The sequence below is a fragment of the Gadus chalcogrammus genome, chromosome 19 (genome assembly GCF_026213295.1).
Source record: "Gadus chalcogrammus isolate NIFS_2021 chromosome 19, NIFS_Gcha_1.0, whole genome shotgun sequence".
Classification (NCBI taxonomy): Eukaryota; Metazoa; Chordata; class Actinopteri; order Gadiformes; family Gadidae; genus Gadus; species Gadus chalcogrammus.
In genome coordinates this window covers 10670187-10682956 of record NC_079430.1, presented here as the reverse complement: position 1 = coordinate 10682956, position 12770 = coordinate 10670187, and the positions used below count along the sequence as shown (strand labels likewise).

The 12770-nt window shown below is 45.8% G+C and overlaps 1 protein-coding gene across 2 annotated transcripts; it reads left to right on the top strand.

The window, feature by feature from the left end:
* The first annotated feature begins 62 nt into the window (after positions 1-62).
* On the top strand, positions 63-6560 carry polm (polymerase (DNA directed), mu). 2 transcript variants are annotated; one of them, XM_056578851.1, is made up of 12 exons: positions 63-818; positions 947-1124; positions 1447-1545; positions 1901-2071; positions 2441-2512; positions 2737-2857; positions 3235-3367; positions 4000-4102; positions 4214-4369; positions 4954-5088; positions 5213-5296; positions 5536-6560. In XM_056578851.1, the coding sequence occupies exons 1-12, from the start codon at positions 628-630 to the stop codon at positions 5620-5622; spliced, it is 1530 nt and encodes a 509-aa protein (XP_056434826.1). In that variant the 5' UTR covers positions 63-627; the 3' UTR covers positions 5623-6560. The 2 variants fall into 2 exon arrangements, with proteins under 2 accessions (XP_056434826.1, XP_056434827.1); XM_056578852.1 differs by having other exon boundaries at positions 4951-5088.
* Positions 6561-12770: the final 6210 nt, after the last annotated feature.

Sequence of the window (12770 nt, the reverse complement as noted above, 5' to 3'; positions counted from 1 at the left end):
CGTGGTTTGAAGTCCGCCTATAGGCATGATATCGAGAACATTTTGTTCCCGATTTTCATTACACCGTAAGCTATTTCTGTGCGTTGCAATTTGCAACTATTGGCTTTGTGATTCACAATGAACACGTGTTACGGTGGATTAACACCTAGTTGAGGATATAAATGAGATATATAATGTATTACAAAGTATATATTTCTTACTTTGAGGGGCGTGGACAACAGACACGTGTTTTCTGTCAACACTGCTACGTCACCGCCAACCCGGAAAAACAATTGAGGTTCTACTGAGAGTTGTGCTTTCATCGGTTTACACATCATCCACATCTATTCAAGGGGAATACATTGATTGTATGGTTCACAAGCTCAAGAAAGTGTTCCAGTGGATCTCGTATGTTTATTCGGCGTTCATAGGGATGAACGTTTCAGGGTTAGCGTCGCTATGTGACATTAGTTCAGTAGTTCGGTTTCAAGTTATGGATGAAACCGATCACTTCCAAACTTTTAATCTGTCGGTATCCTAAAGTGTACAGATGTACCTTAAAGAGGGGATACACCTACTGAGATGTACTAGCTGTCAATTGAATGCGCCGGGAGAAATGAAATTGAACACGGAATATTGACTTCAACCATGGTACCTTTAAAACGAAGGAAAGTGGCCTCTTCAAACGGTGGTCAGAGTAATGAGACTGACCCCAGTAAAGAAAGTCGTTTTCCACAAGCAGTGATCTTCATATTAGAGAGGAGAATGGGAGCGAGCAGGAGAACCTTCCTTGCACAATTGGGGCGAAGTAAAGGATTCAGAATAGAGGACACTTATAGGTAGGCCTACAGTATTTCGTTTGGTTTGTGTTCAATTCTTCTACTCCAACTATTTCCTAAACTGAGTCATGCCATTGCAAAAAAGTTATCCAGAATGGTTTCAGTTCTTTTCAATTTCAACTGTGCAGTGAGTCAGTGACGTACATCATATCGGAAAACAACAGCGGGGACGAGGTGAGGACATGGTTGGGAGTAAGGGGACAGCATCAGTCCAGACCACCTGTCCACCTGCTTGACATCAGCTGGTACACAGAGAGCATGCGAGAGGGCCTACCTGTGGCCATACTAGATAGACACCGGTTACAGGTAAAGTGCTACTAAGAAACTAACCAGAGCTTTACTCTTACTCGTACGGTCCTCGTTTGTTCCTGGTTGTTATATTGTTAATCATTCTGGGTTTTTAATCTTGGTTACTTATCTTGCCTCATGCTAGTTCTTCCTATATTTCAATTCAGGACTTAAGTCAATATATTCTAAGAGCTATATATTTGATAACCTCAGAATGCTGTGTAAGAATAAGACAAAATGAAAAATAAATCATAGTAACTTACACAAGTTGTGGTTTTGTGCCAGATATAATTGAGTGGTATTTACTGTTCGAGTGAAAGCCCTTTTTCTGTTTTTTAAGGAGCAGCAGGGAGATCCTGTTGAAGCACCAGCGTTCTTAGCGGCCAGCTACGCATGTCAGAGGAACACGCATCAACCCGGACACAATACCCTTCTCACTGTCAGTCAATACCTTCTTTCCCTCCTGTCTAAATACATTTTTGGTGCATCAGTGCCAGATATCACAGTATTAGTGAAATATATAGGTTGGGGTCTGAACCTTCTAAACTATGCAGTTAAGGCTTCAGTTTATAGGTTCATTCTCATAAGTGTTTGAATCCCTGCTTTGAGAGGTTGTTGGTACCAACTATAAAGTACCGCAGTCTACCTCGAAGTGTCCTTGAGCAAGATGCCCTGAACCCCAATTTGCTCTTAAATGACAAATACCTGAAATGAAGCCACCTTTAAAATGACAAATACAGAATAACTAATACTCTCTCTCTGTGTGTTTTTACTTTTGTTCCATTCTCCACCAGGCGGCCTTGTCTGTTCTGGCGGAGAGTGCGGAGCTGAACGGAGACGAGGGGAGAGGCCTTGCGTTCAGGCGGTCCGAGGGCCTCCTGCGGTCCCTGGACAGACGGGTCCAGGGGCCCGCTGAGCTCCGGGGGTTGCCCTGCCTGGGAGACCACTCACGCCGGGTCATTCAGGTTAGAAGAGCCCCCCCCCAAACACACACACACACACACACACACACACACACAACCACACACACACACACACACACACACAGACAAACCCTGTCCTTCCTCTAATGTTCATCAGGATCTGCATTACTTTGCACTACAGTCATTTTTTCCGGATAGTGTGGGGGCTATGGTGTCAGACTCCCAGCTCAACGGTTCAGGGTTTGATCCCCATTGTCTGCCTGTGGCCCTGAACTCATCTGCTCACATGAATCTGAATTCACCACTCTGGACAAAAGCATCAGATTAAATAACTGACTAGTGCCCTAGTAAGTAGTACAACGCAGAACCAACCACTCCGCAGTGTTGAGTGTTCCGTATCGATTCTCACAGGATCTTTTGGAGAATGGAGTGTCGAGTGAAGTCGAAGAAACCAAGTCGTCCCCGCGCTATAAAGCCATGAAGGTCTGTACGCCTAAATTAAATATCTTTGCATAAGAATATTCATTAAAGTTTCCAGCCTTAATTGCACGATTCACTGGGATAACCAACCATTCTCAAAAATCTTTCCATGGATAGGTGAAATATTAAAACAAAGTCTAGTCTGAAGTGGAATATAATGATTGTACTGTGTTATTGTTTACTTTGTACTATACACGTACCGTCTACTAATTAAGAAAGGGTCTCAGTTGCTGACAGGGATCTTTGGGGTGGGTGTGAAGACGGCTAAACGGTGGTTTACAGAGGGGATATGTAGCCTCGCACAGCTGGAAACATCAGGACACTCGCTCAACGCAGCACAACAATCAGGTGTGTGTGTGTGTGTGTGTGTGTGTGTGTGTGTGTGTGTGTGTGTGTGTGTGTGTGTGTGTGTGTGTGTGTGTGTGTGTGTGTGTGTGTGTGTGTGTGTGTGTGTGTGTGTGTGTGTGTGTGTGTGTGTGTCTGAGTGTGTGTCTGTCTGTCTGTCTGTCTGTCTGTCTGTGGAGCTGTCTGTCTGTGGAGCTGTCTGTCTATGTGTGTCTGTGGAGCTGTGTCTGGGTGTATGTGTGTCTGTATGTGTGTCTGGGTGTATGTGTGTCTGTCTGTCTGTGTGTCTGTGGAGCTGTCTGTCTGTGTGTGTGCCGGTCTGTCTTTCTGTGGGGCACAATGATATAATCTAAGCATCTTAATATCCTGGTCTTCTTCAGGTCTAAAGTACTACACTGACCTCAACCAACCGGTGAGCAGAGAAGAGGCGGACGCCGTCAGCGTGATGGTGGAGGGTGTGGTGCACTCCGTCCTACCAGGAGCGCGGGTTACCCTGGCCGGAGGATTCAGGAGGTATCCGGAATATTCCTGTTCCGGAATTTAAGCAATGTCTACACTTTGCTGGATTAATGTGAAGAGGCATTTCTTTAAGCCTGAAAATGATGATGTATGAGTGTTACGTAATCTAGCTGGTGGCGACCGGGTGAAGTCGGGCAGTCTCTGGTTAAGGGTCGGATGGACAGCTTTGGAAAATGCTGTCAATCCACACTTTGTATTTTTATATATAAGCCGACACAGCCTTAAAGCTATGAGAGGGAATGTATTTGAGAAACTTTTTTGGGCTTATTTTTGAAAGCTCTTACATTTTGACAACAACCAATAAATCAAAGACCCTAATTTAAAATTATTAAAATCCAATATCTGTGGCTGTCGTAGGCCTGTCCAATAATTTAATCGTCCCAAAGAAAATGATTGGATGGCCTACCTGTCAATCTACCTACCTACCAATCCCAACCATTTAATCGGCCCAAAGAAAATTATTGGATGGCTTACCTGTCAATCTACCTACCTACCAATCCCAACCATTTAATCGTCCCAAAGGAAATGATTGAATGGCCTACCTGTCAATCTACCTACCTACCAATCCCAATATACCTATTCATCCCTTCATCTATTGGTAACCAAATGTCTTTGACTGGTTTCAGAGGGAAGATGAGTGGCCATGATGTTGATTTTCTGATCACGCACCCTGACGAAGGAAAAGAAGAGGGACTCATTCATAAAATCATCGCCTGTTTGGAGTCTCGGGTAAATCAAATATTCCCGAATTTTAAATATGGAATTGTCAGAGTTGGACGGGACCTTTGATGACCTACATGTCAGTGAATGGAACCCTGATGTTCCTTTATCATTCCCAAGGGGCTTCTGCTGTACCAGCAGACTACCAGGAACACCTACCGGGAGTCAGCGAAGGGTGCTGGCCGGCCCAGCTCCAGCATGGACCGCTTTGACAGATGCTTCTCCATCTTCAAACTGACCAATGACAGCAGTCCTGAGGACACAAGGCGCACTCAGGTACTATCGGAGTCATGCCGTTAAGGAGCAGGTAGGAGTATAAATGTAGGAGGAGTTAGGGCAGCTAGCTAAAGGGAGACCGCAGGTTATACTGCGGACAATGGGGTACTATCCCAGGACCCTGAGGTCCCCTGGTCACAAGACTACCCTACCCACAGACCCCCCACAACACACTAACACCCCTTCCTTCAGAAACAGGTCTTAAAGACAACATACCGTCTCATTTCAAGAAATCTAATGATATAGATAATCGAGTTGAGGGGGCATAATTTAAACCATAAAAATTCTGGCGGATCAATACACATTCCTCCCCTGTATAGGTTTAGTCGCCGCCCAGATATCCTGTTTTACTCTGAAATGTGTAGATTCAAAGAGGCAGGAATGTCACCCAAGTCCTTCTCTAATACAGCCTTTTCTTGTTTGAGGAAATTGGGTCTGCACCCATGCCTGGGAACGTATGCGGAATCACATTGTGTTGCCATTACATCAACGGGTTGTAAAATGCATCCACCGAATGGCATGCATTATACTACTTTACATTATGCCATTAAATAATTCACATCCTGGTTAATCCTAAACAGCAGGATCCGGAGCGGGTTCGAGTGGAAGCGGACCAGACGGGCTCTGGGGGCAGACCCTGGAGAGCAGTGAGAGTGGACCTGGTGGTTTCCCCTATAAGCCAGTTTGCCTTTGCTCTGCTGGGCTGGACTGGGTCCAAGGTACGACTTAATGGCTTCCTAGCGATTTTAGTGGGAGTTCAATTCTCTTTTGTTTTTCCATTTATGTTTCTATGAGACATCCGTCACATCGAGAATGAAAAAGAGAACTGGTATTCTGTTGCAGTTGTTCGAGAGGGAGATGCGGCGGTGGGCGGTTCGCGAAAGATCCATGTCCTTAAGCAGCCACGCACTGTACGACAGAAATCAGGTAGAGAGACATACACCTTCCTGATAGAGAGAGAGGGGTTGGGCAGCTTCTCAGCACTCAGTCCTGTAGCTTTTCAGAAACCTGGTCATGCAGCATAGTTTTCCTAGCTCCACCGATATCGATCGTGTTCTTTAATTGTACTCAGCCTTACTTGTAAGTGGATTAGGATAAAAGCAACTGTCAAATGACTAAGTAACTAAATGTGAAAGTCCATCATCTGCCTCCCTGTGTTTCTCCAGGAGAGTTATTTAAGAGCGAGCTCTGAGGAGGAGATCTTCGCTCATCTGGGTCTGGAGTACGTCTCCCCCACAGGGAGAAATGCCTGACCCGCTGTCCTTTCCATCCATTAAGATCTAAATTGCAAGCTTCCCTTCTGTAGTACACAACACAACACTGTTTGTGATAACCTAATGGATTATAATATGGTTAAATATTGATTGGTTTTATTTTGTATGCCCATGTTGATAGTAATATGCCAGTACCTGTTTGTTTCTGTACAATAAAATGCCTAAATGAAACGCATTAAATGTTGTGACCGCAATTGGCTCTTGAAAAATTGTTGACTGTTTTGAAACTGCATAATTTACTAGCCCGTTTTCAATAAATCGAAAACATAAAAAGCTTATGATCATTTTCAGTAAACAGGCTTTAGATGCATGAATATTTATGGCATTTCAGTAGCAGGGCTTGTGGTCCACCCCGCATAACAGGAAACCCAGAAAATTACCATAGCAACAGAATAACCATAGCGACCCGGTTGGATCCTTTGTGTGTTGTAGGCATTAACACTACTGACTTTCTGACAAAGAATACTGAGGGAAATACCAACCACTCGATTTATTTATTCAGTGCAATTTCAGGACTGGTAAATGCATTAAGTATGATAAGTCATCAGGCAGGGGGTAGAGAGGGATAAGGAGAGAAATAGAGAGAGGCGAAATAAGGACCACAGCTGTGAGAAGCATCCCAGGTTTATGTATGGCAGTTGCTTAAACAACCACACACACATGCTGACACACACACACACACACACACACACACACACACACACACACACACACACACACACACACACACACACACACACACACACACACACACACACACACACACACACACACACACACACACACACACACACACCTGTTGACCTGAAAATGTATCCCCAGCAGGAATCTACTCTTCATTTGCATCTATTGTTGGAAGGATCTTGTGTATTACCTGTTCATTGTATTCTGTATAATTAAAGCTATATAGCTGTAAAGTCAACAAAATATATGTTTTGCTGTGTGTGCATATAAGATCGTGTGCACGTACATGCCTGTTTGTTTACTTGTGGTTGTGTGTGCCTATTGTGTGCACGTGTATGTGTGCGTATGTAACTGTACCACGTGTTTGTGTGTGTGTGTGTGTGTGTGTGTGTGTGCTCACTACATGGGCGTGTGTGGGTGTGTGTGTGTGTGTGTGTGCTCACTACATGGGTGTGTGTGTGCATGCCTGCTTGTGTGTGTGTGTAGGTGTTTCCGTACATTTTTAACAGCCTCATTAACCTCTAAATAGTGTCCTCACTTCAAAGAGCCGCCGTTGCCTCTCACACCTCCAAGGCACGGATCACTCACACATATAGACACACACGCACGCGCACACACACACACAAACACACTCACGTGTATTCATCGCAGAGCATGATATATCGATCCACCATGACATCCCTCATACAAGACCATATATGACCAGTATTATGGAGTTCTTATGGCGGACAACATGCTTTTACGGTCCATTTTTATTGTCATGCCAAATCCCTCATTCACATGTTGTTGTGTTTTTGACGCCTGATGTGTGAACCGCTGGATGGAGACAACAGCGCTGCCTGGGCTGCGAGACGTCTATAGCGGCCGGGAAGGGATGCACTACTGGGGTCTATGTAAGGGAATGAGTCAATGGATGTCCCTTTGACGCAATTACAGGTTTATGTTTTTCTTTTTATATATTTATTTATTTATTTTTACAGATAGATATAGCTTACTTTTACAATAACATTAGTAGGAAAAAAAGGGATCCATATTTAATATATCTGATTATTATGTCATTATATATATATATTATGTGGGGGACCAGAGATCCATTGCACATTCCACATTCAAAATGTCAGATTTATAAAGCCATTACACAATACCAAAAGTACCACAGGGAAAAGTTGCAGTGAGACCTGTTGTTAAAGAGAGGAATGGCCGTCCTTCGAATACATAACGTCCCCGAGGCATCCAAAAGTATCCCGGCAATTTGTGTTTCACCACATGAAAGACCCAGAAACCAAACAATCTCTCTAGACATCTCCATATCTATCTCCCAGCCCAATGCCTCCATCTCCCAGCCCGGGAGAACCGTTTAGCATGCAGAGCATTATTCGCTGCCCTCTCTGCACACTTCAAGTCCCTCCTACCACGGTTCATTTGAATGTAATGATCCCAGGCAGTACGGTGTGTGTGTGTGTGTGTGTGTGTGTGTGTGTGTGTGTGTGTGTGTGTGTGTGTGTGTGTGTGTGTGTGTGTGTGTGTGTGTGTGTGTGTGTGTGTGTGTGTGTTTGAATGTCTAGTTTTAATCTGTGTATGTTTGAATGTGTGTTTGAGTGATCGAATGTGTGTGTTAATATCTGTTTGAATGTGTGCGTGTTCGAATTTGTGTGTTAGAATGTGTGTGTGTGTGTGTGTGTGTGTGTGTGTGTGTGTGTGTGTGTGTGTGTGTGTGTGTGTGTGTGTGTGTGTGTGCATGTGTGTGTGTGTTTTATGTGCCCCTCTGTGCTCTCCTTTTGTCCATCCGACCATGGGAGTCGCTGCCCCTGCTAGTCCAGATCGACACACCTCGACCCCCCGCTACGGCCCCCGCTACGGCCCCCGCTACGGCCCCCGCTACGGCCCCCCGCTACGGCCCATCAAAGCCCCCAGGGCCTTCCTTTGAAGGGCTTGATAGGCATCAATGGAGCTGGGGAAGGGAACCTAACAGAGAGTGCTGCAGACAAGGCGGGCCAGCGCTGGAGACCATACAGGCAACGCAGATCAATGATTATTTAGGTGTTACACACGCTGCCAGCCCCCCTAGACCCCCCCCCCCCCCCCCCCCCCCGCCTTAACATCCCCTCACTCTCCCCCTGTCTGTCCGTCTCTCTCCCGCTCTCTCTTCACATACACTCCAATCAGTGGAAGAGTGCGTTTACTTGCTTGAAATTTTGTCAATCCTTTTGGTCTATGCTTCACACACACACACACACATACACGCGCACACACCCACACAGGCACACACACACACACACATCAGTTGAAGTGGGTTCCAGCTATTTTCTGAAGTGTGGGAATCTGTATTTTTTTGTGTTTGGGCAGTCCTGCGCAAATGAAGCATGGAAAGGAGTATCTGTGAAATGCGTGTGTCTGTCTATGTGTGTGTGTGTGTGTGTGTGTGTGTGTGTGTGTGTGTGTGTGTGTGTGTGTGTGTGTGTGTGTGTGTGTGTGTGCGTGTGTGGTTGATCTATTTTCACTCTGTATATTACTGCCAAACTTTCCAAGCCATCCAACACATGTGATCGTCTCGGGGAGCATGGCTGTCTGTCAAAGTGCTCCATCTCCATCTTCCCCCTGTTGTCGTTGTTATCGTTGTGGGTTTTAGGGCCGGCCGGGTCTCTGAGCCTGGGGGCCCGGGCAGTGTTTGTGTCCTTAACAGGCTAGCAAACAGGCCCATTAGAGATGAAAGGCTTTGAATTGAGCCAATCAAAGGGGAGCTCTGCAGGGAGTCTGTTACCCCACAGACAGCCGCTCCGAGACTGGGTGGGAGACAGTGAGTAGCACGTCTTCTCTGTGTTCCCCCCCCCCCCCCCCCCCCCGCCTGCCATAGACAGAGACAGATCCGTCTGGGAGTCTGCCGGTATCGACCGCATCACCTCAGAGCAGAGTATGTTTTTTGTTTGTCCATTTGTTCGTTCATCTATTTATTAAAGTATTTGTTATAAAAAAGTTGGGGGCTTACTTTTATTTTTGGTCGCTTTTGTGATTTCACTCAGGGGCTGACCTGCGTGAACCTCTTCGTAGACCCTTATGTGCGCACACGGACAGACACAGACACACACACACACACACACACACAGGAATGTGATGTAAAACTTGGTGATTACTGTTATGATTCTATCAAGGAACGTTATTAAAGATGTCTTTTTTACTTTCTTTCCCTCAATCCCTCTCTCTCTCTCTCTCTCTCTCTCTCTCTCTCTCTCTCTCTCTCTCTCTCTCTCTCTCTCTCTCTCTCTCTCTCTCTCTCTCTCTCTCTCTCTCTCTCTCTCTCTCTCTCTCTCTCTCTCTCTCTATGCTGTATAATGTGGCTGATAGGTATCAGTAGTGTTCCTGATAGGGTTGGGCTGAGAGTCTTTGATGTAAGGTCTGGTGGGTGAACAAGATGCGGACAGGCAAAGACTCTCTGGCTGAACGGGAACTGGCAGCGACTGCAGAAAGGGACAACAATTGGGGAGTCCTGCAACAGACGGAGCCAAAAACACTATTGAAAAACGTATATTTGTGTTCATCACTTTATAGGAAAAAGGTTTATGAATTTATATTCTGCTCGAAAACGTTAGTGCTAAAGCATAAAATGGAAAAATGACACAAGATCACCCTCACACACACACAAACACACACACACACACACACACACACACACACACACACACACACACACACACACACACACACACACACACACACACACACACACACACACACACACACACACACACACACACATTCCATCAAAGCATGGCCAACCTAACCCTACATTCAATTTATATTTTTCGTTAGTCCTTTAAAAATAAATTAGATAAATTGCGAAAAGATAAACAAGGCTCGTTTCTGGCGCCACGATTCCTAAAATGGAATCAGCTTTAAGTTGAGGTCATCCCAACTATTGTCCCTCTATCATAGCTCTGAGAGGGGATCATGGGATCAAGTCAATTGGTCTGCCATTGAGTTGATAACGCGTAATAAGTGGCGTCGTGATCCCTCCCTGTGAAAAGACCCATAGCCTTCGCTTTTAGACTACTATCAAGACGACCATTCGGAAGACTAAAGACATGTATTTTGTGTGCAAATCGTGTAAAGGGGGCGGGGGGGCTGCGGTGCTAGCAATACATTGTGCGTTTAGGGATTAATCCGCTCAGTCTCAAAACGGTCCTCATTGATAAGATAATTGGAGTGCTCGCAGCGCCTGAATAGATCCGGGGGCACTGTGCTCTGCTATGCTATCTGCCCCTCTCCCAGACGGCTGTCTCCGGGGAACCAGTGACGGCCGGTGCTAATAGCTCATTAAGAATACCGGCCACTTCAAAGGCACGCGGGGGCTTTGATACCTACAACGCCCAAGTGACGCCCGAGTCTCCGAGACGCAGAAAAACAGGCGCAACGCGCGGAATGTGTAGTTTTGTATTTTCCCATAAATGAGTTACTGAATCAATGTGCCTCTGATTTTACAAAAAAAAAGGTTGGTTTATTGGGCGACAGACGGTTTTATAGACATATATATCCTACATAAGATAAGGAAACTCAAAGTTTAAATATTATTGCAAATACATCAATTCTCACCCATTACGCTTTATGGATTACTAATTCCCTCCTCCCATAAAGTCTGTTTCAAATTAGGGATTTGTAATCCAAAAACCATGTAAGCCATTTCATATGTGGCAGGATTGTATAATAAAAACAAATTGCAAGTTGAGTGCTCTGACTTAAATGACCAATGGCATAATACCTTGCTCGATGGATCTTCACAGGATTGTTTACATTTGGAAAGAATCTCATGCACAAAATATGTCAGCATTTTTGATATACAACCATACAAAATAATGATCAAAACATATACACTTGTGGAGAGACACTGACTGGATTTTTAAGACGAATACACAAATACACAACACACACACAGACGCAGACTACAGTACAGTATTTACAACATAAGAGATAGTGGCATCAGATGAGGGGCTGTGTCTAGTGTCTTGTCTTTTTTAAAAGGATGGTGGGGTGGGGGGGGGGGGGGGGGGGGGGCTGGTAGACTGGCTGGAGCCGTAGGTAACAGCCTCATTGAGGGTGATTGTAACATCTTAATTACTCTAGTTGTGAAAACTAAAGGAGGGAGGGGGAGAGAGGGGAGGACGAGAGGCTTTGATCCTTGACGGAGGATGTCTTTAAACAAAAAGGGAGAGAAAAGGGGAAGGGGTAGCCCTGGGAATAAAGAGGCGAAGCCGGTGAGCAGCAGGCCACTTCTAACTACTTCTCTCTCTCTCTCTGAGGACACTGGACAACACACACTGAGGATTTACCTGCCCTTTCCTGGATCCAACTTTCCATTCGTTTGAATTCACCCAGAGAAAATCCAAGGGGTTCTAATAGTTTGTGGTTCTCATCTGAAACAGTGTTTTGGAGGGATATCTAGAGTTGTAGACTGTATCTACGAGAAGCACTTTGTGACAATGAGGGGACACTTCTCTATCGAGTGGATGGCCAAGAGCAGCCTGTCTGCAGAACCAGGGAGCCCGTCGGTCTCCACCACCACCACCCCAGGATTCAGCACCTCAGGAACGCACTCCGAGACCCTGCCTGGCTTCTACTACAGACCCAGGCCTGGGACGGAGGCCAGCAGCGGCCCTGCCGTTACCCATGACTTCCCCTCCAACCCTTCCTTCCCCACCAAAGAGGCCGGTGTTTCCAACCAGGAAATCCCTCGCAAGAGCAACAACCAACAAGGTAAATTCAATTATGAACCACTCACTTTAAACAAATTAATTACCAAATTGCTACAAGCGATTTTTACATTAGGAAAGACAAAGTTAAACTCTCTTCCTGCGAGTGGCGGATCCCAGATGAATGAGTGAATTAAAAGCTTTCAATGGATGAAAGCTAAAGTTGATTAAAGATGGAGTTGGACAGATTACATTGTCTAATAACTCAATTTTCTCCTTCTTCCAGTGGCGGAAACGGAGAGCGGTTTCAGCAGTGGCACGGAGGAGGAGACCTCCGGATACGAGAGCGAAGGAGGTCGCTCCCTCTCCTCCTCCACCTCCTCCTCCCCGGTGGCTCTCCCCCACAGCCGGGGCCTCCCCCCTCCTCCCTCCCCTCAGTCCAGGAGGCCCCGTACGGCCTTCACGGCGGAGCAGGTCCACAGCCTGGAGCGGGCCTTCAAGAAGAACGCCTACCTCGGCACCCAGGACAAATCAGAGCTCTGTCGAAAGCTCAACCTCTCCGACAAACAGGTAGCAGTCCGGCCCTCGATCAACCCCTCACACAGGACCACGTTATTAAACCTCAGAGGTTAAATCATACACACAACCAGCATTTAGTAGGGCTCATTCATGGGCATCTATAAGTATTACTTCTGATTCTGGTTTTTAGTTATAAAGGCACTAGACGATCCTGCCCCCATAAATATTGTAATGTACAAGGCA

Bases quoted from the DNA above. Each gene is read 5' to 3' on its own strand.
- polm (XM_056578852.1), top strand. From the start codon at position 628: ATGGTACCTTTAAAACGAAGGAAAGTGGCCTCTTCAAACGGTGGTCAG. The intron at 1,546-1,900 runs GTCAGTCAATAC...ATTCTCCACCAG, and splicing joins GACACAATACCCTTCTCACT to GCGGCCTTGTCTGTTCTGGC. The intron at 3,368-3,999 runs GTATCCGGAATA...GACTGGTTTCAG, and splicing joins CTGGCCGGAGGATTCAGGAG to AGGGAAGATGAGTGGCCATG.